Raw genomic sequence first — 19513 nt, forward strand, 5'->3', positions numbered from 1 at the left:
AATTCCCCCAATAGTTAAATAGACCAAATACCTGCAAAACTAATGACATTCACATCATCATAAGCTATAGCTTGTGTCAAAAACGACACTAAACCACGATATATTGGCATTTAGCTCCCAGCTCCACTGTGCCTAAGTACAGCCTAAAAGCCTAAGCCTAATGTGAAACACCACAAATGATGATGCCACAACTGATGAATTGGGTTATTGTATGACAAAGGTTCATTTAACACTAATCATTTCTATCAAATAAGAGTGAGGACATCACCAGATTACAGGTATTGGATGTAAAAAAGATCTTGTAAAACCCATTTCTCTCTAGGAACATTAGAACTGTTTGCATTGAGTGAACTCTAACTCAACTTTCAGCATTCACTTATCACTCGTGTGGTGAACAGGGTGTGAAGCAGAGCTTGAAGCCATGCCTTAATATTTGATAACCATGGCTTGACGTTAATAATTTTGTGCACCAGCCACAGCAGCTAGTGGTTTTCCAAAGTTAATAGCCAACTAGCTTTTTCACTAGCACTGACTTTGCCGGAAATCTTTTAGCTCCATGATGGCTCCATACACCATGGCCAACTCACACCAAAACAATATAGATTGAAAAGTTTCACTACAAGTAACAAAAAAATATGTACTTTTGGTTTGGGTTGATGTTATAGGCCAAATGACATTCATACAACATAAGTGAAAGTACTTCTTCAATGTATGCAATGTTCCAAATCTTTTAATTTACTACTTTTCAGTTGTCTACACTAATCTAACTAAATGTCTGCTAATACATCTAGTTTTGTTGTCTGTTTAATCGCACTGGGTTCTCAAAGCCCTCTCCAAATACCAGTTTGAACCGGTAGAACTTTTTCTACTGCCGATGTCGGATAATGAAAGACAGTGATCTGTGGAAGAGAACTGTAGCTGAGCATTAGTAACTTTACTTTTAAAGTTATTTCTGTTTGTGATTTTAAGCATGAAGCTTAACAATTATATTTTGGTTCTAGTACCTTTCTCTACGTGTCTTGACTTGAAAACCAACATTCACAATGGAGGGGGCACTGAACATGTGTTCACTGTTTCCAAAATAGGACATTCAGTGTCACTTCTTGTTAGCCAATCAAACGCAGCCTTCTCTTTAAGAGTTGAGAACGGATGAAGGTCCTCCACATTCATCAAGACATTTCCATCACGATGACATCTCTGAAGTTTGCTTTACATCTGACTTGTCTTTGCTTGTGGAGAATTGGTAAGTTGGGTATTTTGTGGACTGGATGTGTTTGCATCCTTACAAATAAACATTCTTCACTGATATAATTTCAAATCCTAATGCAGAACTTCTCTCAATGGATTAATTGTGCCCTTTCTTGGACTCTTTTCTATTCAGCTCTGGCATCTACTCAACTTAAATTGTCCCCATCGGTGCGTCAGGATACGGGTTTTATATCGGCTAATGTTGGCGAAAGCGTAACATTAGAGTGTTTCTATGAAGATGATGTCGCAGCAATGTTCTTCTGGTATAAGCAAACTCTGGGACAGAAACCAAGGCTTATCTCAACCTTCTATAAACATGATAAAAATGCCACATTGATTGATGAATTAAAAAACGATCCACGATTCACACTGGAATCTAAAAATGGAAATTATCACTTGACAATCTCGAAGTTACGCATTTCCGACTCGGCTACTTACTACTGCATAAGTATCTATGCCTACCAGTTTCAATTTGCCGAGGGCACCACTCTCAATGTAAAGGGTTCAGGTTTGAAGATCCAAGCTACGGTCCATCAGTCGGCATCAGGAGGCTCTGTGACTCTCAACTGTACAGTACACACTGGGACCTGTGATGGAGAACACAGTGTTTACTGGTTCAAGAACTCGGAAGAATCTCAGCCAGGACTCATTTACACCCATGGAGGCAGGACTGATCAGTGTGAGAGGAAACCCAACACACAAACACGCAACTGTGTCTACAACCTGCCTATTAAGAACCTGAGTCTTTCTCATAATATGACCTACTACTGTGCCGTTGCCTCATGTGGACACATTCTGTTTGGAAACGGGACCAAGCTGGACTTAGAGGGTAAGTGATGTAAAATTCTAGCAGGTGTAATTGTGTCAAATTTAACATAAACACAGATGTAACCGCTAAAAGCTGTAACCAGACTAATATGGGATTTTTTAGGCCAATACTGATATCCATATTTGGGGGTCTAAAAGATTTGCTGATGACATATTGGAAGATAGTTACATTTTAAAGCATAACACATGAGATAAACAAGTCATCTTGATAGATATCCACTTGTTTGGGAAAAATACTGAGCGGTACACAAATCAACTTTTCAGTGTTCTCTGGTGGACAATTTTGTTTGGAATTTCTTGTTACCAATCATCCGCCATATACACCGATGCTGATATATCTGACTGCAATAAGCCAATATTGGCAGATTTATCAATCTAGCTTTACCAAAAGATTTGTAATGTCTCTTGATGTCTGGCTCTATGCAGATAAGGTGGAATCGCCCGAATCTCTTGTGTATTTCTTGAGCGCAGCTTTGGCTTTCACCACCACCCTGGTTGCGTTATTGGCTTTCTCGGTGTACAAGGTGAACAAGAGAAACAGCTGCCAATGTACAGGTACAGTAACTCGTACTGTTTTTATCAAAACGCATGTTTTCAATGAAGATGCCTTTAAAATAAAGAGCTTTTTCTATGTTTCACAGAGTGTCAAACAGCTTCCAACACAGTAAATGCAGAGGTGAATATTATCTAAAATAATTGCTATATTCTGACAATTAGTTGTGTTGAATTATTTCTTTTATGTACTGTATTGTTGTTCATTCATATATTTTTGTGTTACCAGGGTTACCAAGATGTAGACAACCTCCATTATGCTGCGTTAAGGGATCCCAGGATCAACAGACCAAGAAAAGTTAGAGACAACACCGTCAGTGAATGTGTGTACTCCAGTGTAAGGCAGTAGAACTGGACATGTTTCATTTGTACTTGGTTTTTTGGTAGGCTGTGATTTTGTCAACACCTTTTAACATATCGTCGCCCATCTGCCCTACAGCTACAATATTGAGAAGTGATGAAGATTTTCTTGAAACGGAAACTTTTTCAGAAACGTCTACATTTTTTAAATATTAATTCCTATACATACATGTATAACTACTTGAACAACCTTGTGCAATAACAGTAAAGCTGTCTGATGTGGGTTTTTATGTGCCGGCAAAGCTGCCATATTTCCACTCTCACTATACCAGTTGTATCAGTCTCTCACTGTTGGACTTCTAAAAACACGACATGTAGGCCTACCATTTCATTTGCAAAGCAAAACCTTAACCACTGACAATGTATACATGTCACAGTACCTGCCATCATATTATTCTTCATTCCATTCCTGGTGAAATACTGTATGCTTTAGTCTTTGCATGTTTTTGTACATGTTGCTACAAACCCACTGATGTAAGAATTTTTGTCTAACTTCCCTTGTGGTCTGCAATCAAAAGATGAGATAAAAACAGTACGGATGCTTTGTGAAGGGTCGGACATATGCTTAGTTTTTGTTTCCATGTGGTTTCAAGTAGGATGTCTTTACATTGTAGTACAAAGTTTTATTTTCTTTTTAAATATGTTGTGTTTGTATATTTTATATTCCATTATTTCCAAGAAAACACATAAATATTAATAAACTGTAAATATCGCCAAGTGTAGCACTGTCATGTCAGAAAGGGCAGGAACGACTACAGCAATACTGCTGTGGTGATATGATGCGTATTGTGGGTTTGAAGTCATTAAAGGCATCACCACTTTTCCTCCCTTACCCTCAAGCAAAAAGCCACTAACCACCATTGAAACAGATCAGTCAGGCAACCACTGCTGCACACATCGGGATTCAACCTGCGGAGGCCCTACCTCCACTGAGGTTCCACTGAACACACCTGGAAATGTTTGCAAGTGGGAAGCCAGTGAGGGATCATGTCCTTGGTGGCTGGTGTTCTCTATGTCACCCTCCTAAAGGTCCTATGACATGCTGCTTTTGGATGCTTTTATATAGACCTTAGTGGTCCCCTAATACTGTATCTTAAGTCTCTTTCTCGAAATTCAGCCATGGTGCAGAATTACAGCCTCTAGAGCCAGTCCCACAATGAACTTTCCTTAGGACGTGCCATTTCTGTGTCTGTAGCTTTAAATGCTAATGAGGAGGAGAGAAGCATGGGGAAGGTGGAGGGTGGGGGGTGTGGCCTTGACCAGCTCGTCATGGGCAAAGCAGAGAAAGGGGAGGTAACTTTTCCCTTTTGGACGACATATAGGGAAGATTCCAGATTGGCCCATCTGAACTTACTCTCTCTCAAAAGGCAGAGCAGGATACCCAGGGCTTGGTTTAAACCTATTGCCATTTCTAGCCACTGGGGGACCATAGGCAGGCTGGGGGAACTCATATTAATGTTAAAAAAAAAACTCATGAAGTGAAATTGTCATGCCATGGGACCTTTAAAGCCAACATAGTTAGCAGTGACAAGAACTGCAATACACATGGAATTTTGGAACTTTCCAAAATTGGAGTGAAATGCAAAATAAATCATAAAATAAGAAGCTGACTTTAAAGCTGCTTATTATCACCTTAAATCAGTTTTTTTTTTCCATTTGAAACAACCAATTAGCTTACACATTGTATCCACTTCTTGATTTTCAATAGCAGGTTGTAGTGACCCGTCCTCTTGTTTGTTGGGTTTGCCAGCTTTGAGCACTAACGTGGAATATGACCCAGGTGACTATTGGAGGTATGGGTGACTAGCTTGCTAGCTTATATGACAACACGTAAATATGACAGTTGAGGGGTTGTTAGAAAGACTAGCTGTTCCCCTTGCTTTATGGTAATCCAGGCTATAATGTTGCTGGACTTAGCATACAGATATGAAAGTTACATTAATCTTCTCTAAGGCAGCAAACAAAAGGATTTCAAAAATAAAAGTCTGAGACATTCTGCAATTAGAACTTTCACTACAGTTACAGCAGCTCTTTGCTGCAGTATTCAAATTCAGTCAAAATTGGTCAGTTGATCAGGTGTAGGCGGATATGTTGGGGAAATAATAATGCCGAAGAACAGGGTGGCGTTATTAGGCTTGCTCCCTGTGCCTAAGAGGAGCAAAGCCTTATATGAATTAGACTAGTAAATTTAAGTTTAACCGGAATGTATGCACTGCTTTGACTTTTTACACAGAGATGAAGCACTTACTGAGACCTATTGACCTTTACCACCATGCTTTTGCCGTGCATCTCTTTCATTTCAGCAGCATTGGTGGTTTCTGCAGGATGTTGAGGTGTTCTCTGTACTCTGAGAGGGCATTTTTGACTCTGCTCTCATCTTTATGCATCTTCATAGTACAAGTTTAACCTTTAACACCTCCACATAGCTTGACCAGGACATGTGCACTTTGACTATGTAACTGGGAGAACTTAAAAGTTACCGTTTTAGAAGGTTTGTGTCTGAGTTCTGCCCAAATCCTTAAAACTGAACTGAATAACATTGGTGTAGTGGTGTCTTGGTAGGTGGGTATACTGTGACTTCAACCTATCCCCCCATCAATGTCATTTAAAAGGTATTTGTTCCCAGAGTTTTCCCTTAAGACAGGGCTTCTCCCTGTTTTACATTTCATGTATGTTGGAAACTTTCCTCTCAAAAAATAACAGCATCAAGCCTTTGAGCAAGTGCCTGAAAACAACGATTTGGTTCCATTCAGCTGACAAAGCGCTAGCCGTCTACGATATGAGTAAAGGAGGAAGAAACGTGGCGTTGAGGAGTCCATTGAAGTAGATGGACACAAAACATTGGACTCCAACATGAGAAACCACTTAATTGCTTCCTTTTCCAATTGACAGCATTTTTTAAAGCATGACCACAATTGTTTCCTAACCTAAAAAGCAAAACATGAAAACCAAGGTCCCCTAACCTTAACAAAGTAGTATTTGTTGCCCCAATTACGATATTTGCCTGATGTTAAAAAATAACTTATTTCAACCCAAACCACGATCTCTCCCTAAACCAAGTTTTTCTTGTGCCGAAAACTAACCAAACGTTACCATAGCATCATAAAACTGACCGACTTAACAGCGTAATGTAACAGTTTTGTAATAGCTCACACTAATGTTGTTGTCCTGCCAATAGCTGAATCAGAAATCCACACGTTTTTATGCGAATTAAATGATATCAAATGAAAAATGCCTAATGGAAACAGTAAAATTCGATAGAATTTCAGGAATATTTACTCAAAGTTTATAAGTTCGGTCTCATCGGCTTTTCTCTTGATCGATGTACGGCTTATGCCATAAACACTGATGGAAATGTTATTTGCTGAATGAATCGCGATTAAGTTTTAGGTCATTGTATGGTTAAACAGACGCACCTGTATGGGTCAGAAGTGGTGAAGCCCGTACGCCCAATGCGCACTGTCGGCTGTGCAAACGCAAATGTCCCTTATGATGCAACGATCGTCTACTACATCCTGTAGTACGATTGATAACCAACCCTTTCTATTGACAAAATCCCTGCAGCCTTTAGCAGGGGGTCTAATCGTGACTTGAGTCCCGTCTTTTGTGCCATACACCTGTGGCACAAAGTGCACTCTATAGTTATGCAGCGAGATCTTATGCACCTCATCCACTCCAGGTAGGTATACAGTATATTATACACCTTTAATCTGGTGATGTCCTCACTCTTATTTGATAGAAATGATTAGTGTTAAATGAACCTTTGCCATACAATAACCCCATTCATCAGTTGTGGCTTCATCATTTGAGGTGTCTCACATTAGGCTTGGACTTTTAGGCTGTACTTAGGCACAGTGGAACTGGGAGCTAAATGCTAATACATTGGGGTTTAGTGTTGTTTTTGACACAGCACTCCAAACTGTTCTAGGAGATCATGGTTTAGAGACATTTCACGGAAACCCTTCGGTTGAAGCATTTTCGGATTTGACCTGTTATTTTATTGGCCCGTCCACCACTCTGTACTCTGCACATATAGCCAGCCTGGTTAGAGCCGGAGGGCCATGGCTTATCTGGGTCAAGCGACGGGCCAATAAACTAACAGGTCAAAAACGAAAATGCTTCAACCAAAGGGTTTCCGTGAAGTGTCTCTAAACCACCATTGTAGTTTAGAGTTTGGAGTGCTGTGCCAAAAACGACACTAAACCACAATATATTAGCATTTAGCTCCCAGCTCCACTGTGCCTAAGTACAGCCTAAAAGCCTAAGCCTAATGTGAAACACTTCAAATGATGAAGCCACAACTGATGAATGGGGTTATTCTATGGCAAAGGTTCATTTAACACTAATCATTTCTATCAAATAAGAGTGAGGACATCACCAGATTACAGGTATAGGATGTAAAAAAGATCTCGTAAAACCCATTTCTCACCAGGAACATTAGAACTGTTTGCATTGAGTGGACTCTAACTCAACTTTCAGCATTCACTTTTATCACTTGTGTGGTGAACAGGGTGTGAACTAGTGAGTTTTCCATTGTTGGAAACTCAGTTTGAAGCAGAGCTTGAAGCCATGCCTGAATATTTGATAACCATGGCTTGACGTTAATCATTTTGTGCACCAGCCACGACAGCTAGTCGTTTTCCAAAGTTACTTGCCAATTAGCTTTTTCACTAGCATTGACTTTGCCGTTTATTTTGGCTCCATACGCCATGGCCAACTCACACCAAAACAATATAGATTGAAAAATATCACTACAAGTAAGAAAAACATATGTACTTTTGATTTTGGGAGGAACAGTCCCTTTAAAATGTGTTAATCTGGGTTGATGTTGTAAACCAAATGACATTCATATAACATAAGTGAGACCAGTACTTCTTCAAATGTTCCAAATCTTTTAATTTACTACTTTTCAGTTGTCTACACTAATCTAACTAAATGTCTGCTAATACATCTAGTTTCGTTGTCGGTTTAATCGCACTGGGTTCTCAAAGCCCTCTCCAAATACCCGTTTGAACCGGTAGAGCTTTTTCTACTGCCGATGTCGAAAGACAGTGATCTGTAGAAGAGAACTGTAGCTGAGCATTAGTAACTTTACTTTTAAAGTTATTTCTGTTTGTGATTTTAAGCATGAAGCTTAACAATTATATTTTGGTTCTAGTACCTCTCTCTACGTGTCTTGACTTGAAAACCAACATTCACAATGGAGGGGGCACTGAACATGTGTTCACTGTTTCCAAAATAGGACATTCAGTGTCACTTCTTGTTAGCCAATCAAACGCAGCCTTCTCTTTAAGAGTTGAGAACGGATGAAGGTACTCCACATTCATCAAGACATTTCCATCACGATGACATCTCTGAAGTTTGCTTTACATCTGACTTGTCTTTGCTTGTGGAGAATTGGTAAGTTGGGTATTTTGTGGACTGGATGTGTTTGCATCCTTACAAATATACATTCTTCACTGATATTATTTCAAATCATAATGCTGAACTTCTGTCATTGTATTAATTGTGCCTTTTCTTGGTCTCTTTTCTATTCAGCTACAGCATCTACTCAATCTACTGGTTTTATATCGGCTAATGTTGGCGATAACGTGACATTAGAGTGTTCCTATAAGGATGATGTCGCAGCAATGTTCTTCTGGTATAAGCAAACTCTGGGACAGAAACCAAGGCTCATCTCAACCTTCTATAAGCATGATAAAAAGGGCACATTTATTGATGAATTAAAAAACGATCCACGCTTCACACTGGAAACTAAAAATGGAAATTATCACTTGACAATCTCGGAGTTACGCCATTCCGACTCGGCTACTTACTACTGCATAAGTATTTATGCCTACCAGTTTCAATTTACCGAGGGCATCACTGTCAATGTAAAGGATTCAGGTTTGAAGATCCAAGCTACGGTCCATCAGTCGGCGTCTGAGAGCATCCAGCCAGGAGGCTCTGTGACTCTCAACTGTACAGTACACACTGGGACCTGTGATGGAGAACACAGTGTTTACTGGTTCAAGAACTCGGAAGAATCTCAGCCAGGACTCATTTACACCCATGGAGGCAGGACTGATCAGTGTGAGAGGAAACCCAACACACAAACACACACCTGTGTCTACAACCTGCCTATCAAGAACCTGAGTCTTTCTCATAATATGACCTACTACTGTGCTGTTGCCTCATGTGGACACATTCTGTTTGGAAACGGGACCAAGCTGGACTTAGAGGGTAAGTGATGTAAAATTCTAGCAGATGTAATGGTGTCAAATTTAACAAACACAGATGTAACAGCTAAAAGCTGTAACCCGACTAATATGGGATTTTTGAGGCCAATACTGATATCCATATTTGGGGATCTAAAAAATTTGCTGATGACATATTGGCAGATAGTTACATTTTAAAGCATAATATCATGCTATAAAAGCATAGATATCCACTTGTTTGGGAAAAATACTGAGCAGTACACAAATCAACTTTTCAGTGTTCTCTGGTGGACAACTTTGTTTGGAATTTCTTGTTACCAATCATCCGCCATATACACCGATGCTGATATATCTGACTGCAATAAGCCAATATTGGCGGATTTATCAATCTAGCTTTACCAAAAGATTTTTAATGTCTCTTGATGTCTGGCTCTATGCAGATAAGGTGGAATCGCCCAAATCTCTTGTGTATTTCTTGAGCGCAGCTTTGGCTTTCACCACCACCCTGGTTGTGTTATTGGCTTTCTCGGTGTACAAGGTGAACAAGAGAAACAGCTGCCAATGTACAGGTACAGTAACTCGTACTGTTTTTATCAAAACGCATGTTTTCAATGAAGATGCCTTTAAAATAAAGACTTTTTTCTATGTTTCACAGAGTGTCAAAAAGCTTCCAAAACAGCAAATGCAGAGGTGAATATTATCTAAAATAACTGCTATATTCTGACAATTAGTTGTGTCGAATTATTTCTTTTATGTACTGTATTGTTATTCATTCATATATTTGTGTGTTACCAGGGTTACCAAGATGTAGACAACCTCCATTATGCTGCGTTAAGGGATCCCAGGATCAACAGACCAAGAAAAGTTAGAGACAACACTGTCAGTGAATGTGTGTACTCCAGTGTAAGGCAGTAGAACTGGACATGTTTCATTTGTACTTGGTTTGTTGGTAGGCTGTGATTTTGTCAACACCTTTTAACATATCGTCGCCCATCTGACCTACAGCTACAATATTATGATATTGAGAAGTGATGTAGATTTTCTTGAAACGGAAACTTTTTCAGAAACGTCTACATTTTTTAAATATTAATTTCTATACATACATGTATAACTACTTGAACAACCTTGTGCAATGACAGTACAGCTGTCTGATGTGGGCTTTTATGTGCCGGCAAAGCTGCCATATTTCCACTCTCACTATACCAGTTGTATCAGTCTCTCACTGTTGGACTACTAAAAACACGAGATGTAGGCCTAACATTTCATTTGCAAAGCAAAACCTTAACCACTGACAATGTATACATGTCACAGTACCTGACATCATATTATCTCCATTCCATTCCTGGTGAAATACTGTATGCTTTAGTCTTTGCATGTTTTTGAACATGTTGCTACAAACCCACTGATGTAAGAATTTTTGTCTAACTTCCCTTGTGGTCTGCAATCAAAAGATGATAAAAACAGTACGGATGCTTTGTGAAGGGTCAGACATATGCTTAGTTTTTGTTTCCATGTGGTTTCAAGTAGGATGTCTTCACATTATAGTACAAAGTTATATTTTCTTTTTAAATATGTTGTGTTTGTATGTTTTATATTCCATTATTTCCAAGAAAACACATAAATATTAATAAACTGTAAATATCGCCAAGTGTAAGACTGTCATGTCAGAAAGGGCAGGAACGACTACAGCAATACTGCTGTGGTGATATGATGCGTATTGTGGGTTTGAAGTCATTTAAAGGCATCACCACTTTTCCTCCCTTACCCTCAAGCAAAAAGCCACTAACCACCATTGAAACAGATCACAATCAGGCAACCACTGCTGCACACATCGGGATTCAATTTGCGGAGGCCCTACCTCCACTGAGGTTCCACTGAACACACCTGAAAAATGTTTGCAAGTGGAAAGCCAGTGAGGGATCATGTCCTTGGTGGCTGGTGTTCTCTATGCCACCCTCCTAAAGGTCCTATGACATGCTGCTTTTGGATGCTTTTATATAGGCCTTAGTGGTCCCCTAATACTGTATCTTAAGTCTCTTTCCCGAAATTCAGTCATGGTGCAGAATTACAGCCTCTAGAGCCAGTCCCACAATGAGCTTTCCTTAGGACGTGCCATTTCTGTGTCTGTAGCTTTAAATGCTAATGAGGAGGAGAGAAGCGGGGCAAGGTGGAGGGTGGAGGGTGTGGCCTTGACCAGCTCGTCATGGGCAAAGCAGAGAAAGGGGAGGTAACCTTTCACCTTATGACGACGTATAGGGAAGATACCAGATTGGCCCATCTGAATTTACTCTTTCTCAAAGGCAGAGCAGTTTACACCTATCACCATTTCTAGCCACTGGGGGACCATAAGCAGGCTCATATTAATGTTAAAAAAAAACAACTCATGAAGTGAAATTGTCATGCCATGGGACCTTTAAAGCCAACAGAGTTAGCAGTGACATGAACTGCAATGCACATGAATTCTTTCCAAAATAGGAGTGAAATGAAAAAAAAAAAAATCATAAAATAAGAAGCAGACTTTAAAGCTGCTTATTATTACATTCTATTCTTGTATATTACAGTTTTTTCTCCATTGGAAACAACCAATTAGCTTACACATTGTATCTATTTCTTGATTGTCTATTGTTTGTTGGGTTTGCCAGCTTTGAGCACTAACGGGGAATATGACCCAGGTGACTGTTGGAGGTATGGGTGACTAGCTTGCTAGCTTATGTGACAACATGTTAATACAACAGTTTAGGGGTTGTTAAAAATACTAGCTGTTCCCCTTGCTTTATGCTAATCTAGGCTATAATGTTGCTGGACTTAAAGCTGCAGTAGGTAAGATTGTGAAGAGCCACGACAACTTCTCAGTCCCTCCTCCCTTTCTGCTGCAGCCCAAACAGTCTCCTAAGCCCCTCCCACACAACGGAGTTTGACAGAACTGCCGGCATGTCAGACAGACAACATTTTCAATAACTAAACACTAACACAACGTTAATTTTACTCACCAACAGTAAAACGATGCTAACTAGCAGGCTACCGTTAGCCATTTCAGCATCACATCAGACCGACCACTGTGCTAACGTTACTATCATCCTCACCAACATAGCTTTGTGGACTTTTGACTACTAATAACCAAGTGAAAGACAAATCATTCATGGTAATTATGTTACCTGTTGAGAGGAAATGTGGCTACGTCTGCATCGTTCTTCAGATCTTTAAAATCCTGCAGCCACGCCACCTCTGAAAAGCCACTCCAATATTCACCGGAGTTTTGGAAAACTTTTCTGCAGCTCGTGCGCGGGGAGGGGGGAGGGGAGAACGCTGTATATGCGTGTACCTGAGCAGTGATTGACAGGCAGATAGACACCCCCTGTGGCCCTGATTGGAGAAAATCGACCGGGAGCGGTGGAATTTTGCCAATGGCACTACAGGCTGTAGGAGGTGCCAGAGGAGCTGTCTTTTTTTTTTTTTTTTTTTTTTTTTTTTTACATAATTCATGTAGTTCTACTGGAACATAGGGTCAGTTTCAGGAAATATGACAGAAAGTTAGTTTTATAAGACTTACCAACTGCATCTTTAACATACAGAGATGAAAATGACATTAATCTTCTCTAAGGAAGCAAACAAAAGGATTTCAAATGCAAAAAGTCTGAGAAATTCTGCAATTATAAGTTTGACCACAGTTACAGCAGCGCTTTGCTGCAGTATTCAAATTCAGTCAAAATAGGCCAGTTGATCATAGGTAGGCGGATATGTGTTGGGGGAATAACAATGCAGAAGAACAGGGTGGAGTAATTAGGCTTGCTCCCTGTGCCTAAGAGGGGAAAACCTTATATGAATCAGCCTAGTACATTTAAGTTAAACTGTAATGTATGCACTGCTTTCACTGTTTACACAGAGATGAAGCACTTACTGAGACCTGTTGACCTTTACCACCATGCTTTTGCCGTGCATCTCTTTCATTTCAGCAGCATTGGTGGTTTCAGCAGGATGTTGAGGTGTTCTCTGTACTCTGAGAGGGCATTTTTGACTCTGCTCTCATCTTTATGCATCTTCATAGTACAAGTTTAACCTTTAACACCTCCACATAGCTTGACCAGGACATGTGCACTTTGACTATGTAACTGGGAGAACTTAAAGTTACTCTTTTAGGTTTGTGTCTGAGTTCTGCCCAAATCCTTAAAACTGAACTGAATAGCAGTGGTGTAGTGGTGTCTTGTCATTTAAAGGGTATTTGTTCCCAGAGTTTGCCCTTAAGACAGAGCTTCTCCCTAGGTTCTGTTTTAAATTTCATGTATGTTGGAAACTTTCCTCTCAAAAAACAACACAGCATCAAGCCTTTGAGCAAGTGCCATTTGGTTCCATTCAGCTGACAAAGCGCTAGCCCTCTACGATATGAGTAAAGGAGGAAGAAATGTGACATTGGGGAGTCCATTGAAGTAGATGGATAGGTTAACAAAATATTGGACTCCAACATGAGAAACCATTAATAGCTTCCTTTTTTCCAATTGAGTCAGCATATTCTGAAGCATGACCACAATTGTTTCCTAACCTAAAAATGAAGCATGACCACCAAGGTCCCCTAACCTTAACGAAGTAGTAGTTTTTACCCCAATTACGATATTTGCCTAATGTTAAAAAATAACTTATTTTAACCCAAACCATGATCTCTCCTTAAACCACGTTTTTTTTGTGCCTAAAACTAACCAAACGTTACCATAGCATCATAAATCTGGCCGATTTAACAGCGTACTGTAACAGTTTTGTAATAGCTCACACTAATGTTGTCATCCTGCCAATAGCTGCATCAGATCAAAAAAATGCTGTGTCGATCTTAAATGCACGCATTTTATCATTTAATTTGGAGGGCTTCTGAAATGTTTCTTTTGGACACTGCTCCTTCTGTTAATGCAGACAAGAAATAAAGCAGTCACTCACTACATTGAGACCATTTAACCTTCAACCCCATGGTTTAGCTTTGTGTCTCTGTCAGGCAGCAGCTACTGTGGTTTTCAGCAGGATGTAGGCATGGTTGCACTCCCACCTAGATGCTATTTATGCCTATGTCCTCTAAAACAAAGCAAAGGCACTAATGCCAGTAATACAAATACCAATACTAGTAAGACTAATAATGCAATGCATTCTTAGAACACTTCATGTTTAAATGCTATGAGTAGTAAACAAATGGATATAATATACTAGTTGCAGAGGGCATTTTGAGACATTAGAACAGACTAAAAAGTGCTGATATTTAAAACTGACTACTGTTTGCAATAACTTCCCGGTAGAAAACTCATGAGTCCTGTACATACAATTTAAAGGCGCTGAGCAAACGGGGACGAGGACCAACTGGATCTACTCTTATATTATTCATCTAAAATGCATGTTTGATGATTTTGAACACTTTCACTTATGTTAGATGAAGAGCTAATTAACCTGTTGGGATACAGACTAAAGAAAATGACAACACCCGAACTAGCAGTCAGTCTGACCGGAGGTGACAGGTTGCTGTTCGCAATGTTAGATCTGTTTTTTAAAGACGCTAGCAAAGCTACACAGTACAAGAAATAAGTACAGCAGATTTGTGTTATAGCGTGACTTCACGGTGATTTGGTCTGAAATAATAATAATAATATCTAAGTTAGTGGGCAGGTGATTTAAAGTATTTTAAAATTGGGTAAGCTCACCAAAATTCTCTAAAACCATGATAGATTTCCATAGTCAACTTACTTCTGGACGATGCTTTTTTTTCAGAAACACTATCAGATCTGCATGTTACCTTGTCTTCTAGACATGACAGTTAGCCCACTGCCAAGTGCTGAGCATGAATAGACTCCACTGTAAACATTATGGTGTAGGAACTATATAACCTGTAATTTATTACCCCCCCAATGTTAAATATGATACCAAGGTAAAGAGTCATTATTTTCTTTATATACCTCACACCATGTGAATCTCATCAACCAAACTTGACACTGTAGGTGACAGTGAGCATGTGATCATGTTTCCATAAGTAGGACGTACAGTGTCACTTCAGGCTGGCCAATGAAACGCAGTCTCGTCTCTTAAGAGTGGAAAAAAGATTGAGATTTCTCTCATTCAGAACAAGAATTCGAAGACGATGACATCTCCAAAGTTTCTCTTGTATCTGGCCTTTTTCTTCTTGGGAGAAATGGGTGAGTTGTTCTTTGTGTGTCTGCAGTTACTATGTTTTAGTTTATAACAGCTATTCTCGGAAATTCTGCTAACATTTTTATGCTGCAATAATTTAATTTAATTGATTTAATTGTACATTGGTTTTGTCTCCCATTTCACTTCAGCTCATATGTCTGTTCAGGAATTGTCATCTGTTCGTCAAGAGAGACGTTTTGTATCAGCTAGTGTTGGAGACAAGGTAACTCTGGGATGTTTCTGTGAAGGTGAAGCTGCATGGCTTTACTGGTATAAGCAAACTCTGGGACAGAAACCAAGACTCATCTCAACCTTCTATATGTATGGTATAAGAATCACTTTTTATAATGAATTTAAGAACAATTCACGCTTCACATTGGATCCTAAAGACAACAACTTGACAATTTTTGATTTAAACATCTCAGACTCGGCTACTTACTACTGTGCAACTAGCAATGCAGTTGTCTTGGACTTTGCAGAGGGCACTATTATCAATGTAAAAGGTTCAGGTTTGAAGGACCCAGCTACGGTCCATCAGTCAGCGTCTGAGAGCATCCAGCCAGGAGGCTCTGTGACTCTGGACTGTACAGTACATACTGGGACCTGTGATGGAGAACACAGTGTTTACTGGTTCAAGAACACGGAAGAATCTCAGCAAGGACTCGTTTACACCCATGGAGGCAGGAATGATCAGTGTGAGAGGAAAAACAACACACAAACACACACCTGTGTCTACAAGCTACCGATGAAGAGTCTGAATCTTTCTCATACTGGGACCTACTACTGTGCTGTTGCCTCATGTGGACACATTCTGTTTGGAAACGGGACCAAGCTGGACTTAGAAGGTAAGTTACTTTTCTAGCCAAGGTACTCATTTGTACTTCCTATTTAAGATGAGAACAGAACGTAACTTTCAAGCTCATTTGATGACTAGTTATTTTTTAGTTGCTTTCTAAACTTTGTACGAATACAAAGATAAAAGCTAAAAGCTCTGTTTCTGCTGTCCATCTCTCTACAGATAAGGTGGACTCTCTTGTCTATGTGTATTTCTTGATTGGTGCTTTAACATTCACCACCCTCCTGGTTGTTTTACTGGCTTCCTCACTTTTCAAGATGAACCAGAGAAACCGCTGCCAATGTACAGGTAAGTGGCACTGTTTGCATCTGATAGGAATTACTAAATGTAACTTGAATAAAAAAGCATTTTATTCTCTGTTTCACAACCAGAGTCTCAAGCAAGATTATCGTCTCCCTCCACAGCAAATGCAGAGGTGAAATTTATCTAAATAAACAACCTTTTTATTCCACAGCAACACATTCTTTTCATAATTGTTTTGTTTTTAATTTTGATTTCCTACTCCACTTCTACATCTTGTGTTACCAGGGTTTCAGAGATGCGGACAGCCTTCATTATGCTGCTTTAAGTGTCAACCTGCCCAACAGATCAAGAAGACAAAGAAACAACACCAATGATGACTGTGTGTACTCTGGTCTAAAGCAGTAGTCCTTTTTCAAAAAACTTGAGTTCATATTTATTTGCAGACCTGTAGGCCTTTTTATACATAAAAGTGTTTCCTAACCTATACCAAGTGAATTAGTTGCCTAACCCTACATACCCTTTCTCTTATTTTTTTTGCATAACCGTGATCTCTTTCGAATATTAATCATAACATAGCTCCGATGCATATATCTTGTAGAAAGCAAGACATTTAAAAACATTGCCATTGAATGTAACAGTGTTATCTGGAGTCATGGAATTTGAGGAATAAGCATGTTCAACTCAACCGAACCAAATCATGTACTGTATGTGCTTTCGTATATCCATTCTATTTCATTAGGGATCAAATAAAGTTAATATATTCATGGGACACTTTGATTTTTTGAATATATATAATATGCATGCAGGGCCTGAAATTAACACCCGATCACATGACAAATGTGGGTGAATTTTGCCATAGTTGGGTGAAACTGTCAATCTGACTGCCATGTTGGCGGTTAGCCAATGAGAATTGAGTGATTCATTAGTTGTTTTTTTGCCACTTTTCTTTCACATTTCAACCAAGTCCGCCATTTCCTTGGATTTGAGCTGAAAAATGTGGCAGCACGTTACTCGGGTGAAGAGGCTGCCTGAAACAAGCAGGCAACAAAAAGATGAGGATGATTTAAAGAAAAGTTAAAGAAGAAGACATTTTAATACCAAGTGGACATTTGGAGATAACTTCAATGTTTGTGAGATTTGCTGATTTACGACATTTATGAGACAAAAAAAAAAAAAAATCTGTGTAGCTATGTGATTTAAAAATCCAACTGCGACAGAGCCTGGTGGCCAAAAAGAAAAACTTAACTTCAGGCCCTGTATGCATGTGTGTTTGCTCCCTGGTAGCAATCTTTCCGTCTTAATCATTCTTGACTGTCCGCAACAATGAGTGGACGAGTCGTGAAACTTGACAGTTCTGGTAATGAAAGTAAAATGGCACAGGAACACCGGCACATGCTCAAACCAGAATTATCTTTCCACTGCTTGCTTGTTTTTATACACAATGACAATTGATCAGGTCTTGTTAGATTGACCATGTTGCTGAGCAGGGTGCAGGGATCAGACGTTGATACCAAAACATTACAGGAGTGCATCCTTCCTAGTTCAACCAGTCAACCATAACAGCCCAGTCTCCATCAGACATGTCACAAACTTCCGGTGTAGGGTATATAATGCACTGATCAATTTATGAACATAGGAAAGTCTCTCAGCGGGGACACATTTCTTTAATTAAATTCTAATTTTTATGTTGACATTTTATATGCCATTGGTTTTACTGCAAACCAGACCTTCTCCAAATTACAGTGTGCTTTTCACAACCTCCAAACTACTTTTATACATTTAAAGCTCATCTTGAACTCCATAAAGACAAAATGTGTGCATTTCACAAGAGTGCGGAGCGCTGATGCTACTGGAGCTTTAATGAAAATCTAATAGATAAAGTTTAGCATTACTTATAGCAGTACTTAGGAAATTGGTTAGATGTCAGATTGACATATTTAACAATTGTGAACAAACATACAATCCACTATACCATCTACACTGAATTATGGAGATAGTGCTCATGTTGCTGCCATAACACTGAAACAACTGGATGGCATTTACCATAGGGCCATTCGGTTCATCACTCAAGACAGCTATCGCATCTCTAACCCAAGTTGAATTAAAGTGAACAACCATGACACCACACATCACTGCATAGGTTGGCTTTCCCTTAATCAATGCAAATGTCTAAATGTAACGGCACGCACTTTATTGGCACTTTCCGTGCAAAAGTCCGACCCAAAGCAAGAAAACCCATGACTACACTGAGTGTGTATGAAGTTGCATCTGATCATACAGCAGCAGACCTTTCTCCACAGCGCTGTGTAGGAAGGTCTAGCTAGTCCACACAGCATTCAGGGATGGGAGAAAAACGTGCTCTGGTTTATTGGCATTTCTTTAAACCAATCACAATCGACTCACGCGGCGCTAAGCCCTGGACACAATGAGGTTGCCTCTGCAAAATAGCCTCTGGAAGTAACTTGTTTTGATGGAACATGTGTACGTTCAAAAGTTAGTCGTGCAACAGAAAACTCAGGTTGGACAGATAGTCTAGCTAGCTGTCTGGATTTACCCTGCAGAGATCTGAGGAGCAATTAACCATAGTCCTCAGAAATTCACGGCAATTTAAAATGGCAACACAAAGAAAGCGGAAGGTGTGGGACATCTGGCCTAAAAATAGGGACATCCTGAGGCACCTAAACAATCCCGGAAGTGGAACGTCGTCGATATAGACTAAGCTTTCCTTTAATCAATTCAAATGTCTAAATGTAACGGAACCTACTTTATTGTCACTTTACGTGAATAAGTCAGACCCAAAGCAAATATACACATGACTACACTGACTGAGTATCAAGATGCATCTGATTGTACAGCAGCACTGAGGCTGATACTGACAGAGGACTGCAGCTGACGTGCTGCTGCAGCTATACGCAGACGATGCAGGTTTTAATAAGAGCAAAGCCTTTATGAGATACAAAGGTGCGCTTAAAATGTTATGTCACTTTGAACTACTACACTATGAACACACATAGAAAAGAAATTCAGCATTCATTAACCTCAGACCTGTTAACTTTTTCCCTCCCCATACTTT

General features: G+C 39.6%; 4 protein-coding genes across 4 annotated transcripts in view; 3 read left to right on the top strand and 1 right to left on the bottom strand.

Moving 5' to 3' along the window:
- Positions 1-12436, bottom strand: part of LOC114545323 (prostaglandin D2 receptor 2) — a 57705-nt gene extending 45269 nt beyond the window's left edge. The window contains exon 1 of the mRNA XM_028563597.1: positions 12341-12436. The gene's annotated coding sequence lies outside the window, so the exon portion shown is untranslated. The remainder of the gene's footprint in view (positions 1-12340) is intronic.
- On the top strand, positions 1189-3541 carry LOC114545325 (uncharacterized). The gene is made up of 5 exons (XM_028563599.1): positions 1189-1243; positions 1382-2077; positions 2503-2631; positions 2718-2752; positions 2858-3541. The coding sequence occupies exons 1-5, from the start codon at positions 1189-1191 to the stop codon at positions 2975-2977; spliced, it is 1035 nt and encodes a 344-aa protein (XP_028419400.1). The 3' UTR covers positions 2978-3541.
- On the top strand, positions 8313-10100 carry LOC114545326 (immunoglobulin kappa light chain-like). Its single transcript, XM_028563600.1, has 5 exons — positions 8313-8388; positions 8527-9210; positions 9626-9754; positions 9841-9875; positions 9981-10100. The coding sequence occupies exons 1-5, from the start codon at positions 8334-8336 to the stop codon at positions 10098-10100; spliced, it is 1023 nt and encodes a 340-aa protein (XP_028419401.1). The 5' UTR covers positions 8313-8333.
- A 2850-nt stretch (positions 12437-15286) lies between the features above and the next one.
- LOC114545775 (immunoglobulin kappa light chain-like) lies at positions 15287-17125 on the top strand. Its single transcript, XM_028564288.1, has 5 exons — positions 15287-15346; positions 15491-16186; positions 16360-16485; positions 16569-16612; positions 16726-17125. Exons 1-5 carry the CDS (start codon positions 15292-15294, stop codon positions 16843-16845), a joined length of 1041 nt encoding a protein of 346 aa, XP_028420089.1. The 5' UTR covers positions 15287-15291; the 3' UTR covers positions 16846-17125.
- The last annotated feature ends 2388 nt before the right edge of the window (positions 17126-19513 follow it).

The sequence above is a fragment of the Perca flavescens genome, chromosome 19 (genome assembly GCF_004354835.1).
Source record: "Perca flavescens isolate YP-PL-M2 chromosome 19, PFLA_1.0, whole genome shotgun sequence".
NCBI lineage: Eukaryota > Metazoa > Chordata > Actinopteri > Perciformes > Percidae > Perca > Perca flavescens.

Excerpts from the sequence above, each read along its gene's own strand:
- LOC114545326 (XM_028563600.1), top strand. The coding sequence starts at position 8,334 with ATGACATCTCTGAAGTTTGCTTTACATCTGACTTGTCTTTGCTTGTGG. Across the intron at positions 8,389-8,526 it reads TCTTTGCTTGTGGAGAATTG|CTACAGCATCTACTCAATCT; the intron begins GTAAGTTGGGTA and ends TTTTCTATTCAG. Across the intron at positions 9,755-9,840 it reads AAACAGCTGCCAATGTACAG|AGTGTCAAAAAGCTTCCAAA; the intron begins GTACAGTAACTC and ends TATGTTTCACAG.
- LOC114545775 (XM_028564288.1), top strand. The coding sequence starts at position 15,292 with ATGACATCTCCAAAGTTTCTCTTGTATCTGGCCTTTTTCTTCTTGGGA. Across the intron at positions 15,347-15,490 it reads TTTCTTCTTGGGAGAAATGG|CTCATATGTCTGTTCAGGAA; the intron begins GTGAGTTGTTCT and ends ATTTCACTTCAG. Across the intron at positions 16,613-16,725 it reads CCTCCACAGCAAATGCAGAG|GGTTTCAGAGATGCGGACAG; the intron begins GTGAAATTTATC and ends TTGTGTTACCAG.
- LOC114545325 (XM_028563599.1), top strand. The coding sequence starts at position 1,189 with ATGACATCTCTGAAGTTTGCTTTACATCTGACTTGTCTTTGCTTGTGG. Across the intron at positions 1,244-1,381 it reads TCTTTGCTTGTGGAGAATTG|CTCTGGCATCTACTCAACTT; the intron begins GTAAGTTGGGTA and ends TTTTCTATTCAG. Across the intron at positions 2,078-2,502 it reads GACCAAGCTGGACTTAGAGG|ATAAGGTGGAATCGCCCGAA; the intron begins GTAAGTGATGTA and ends GGCTCTATGCAG.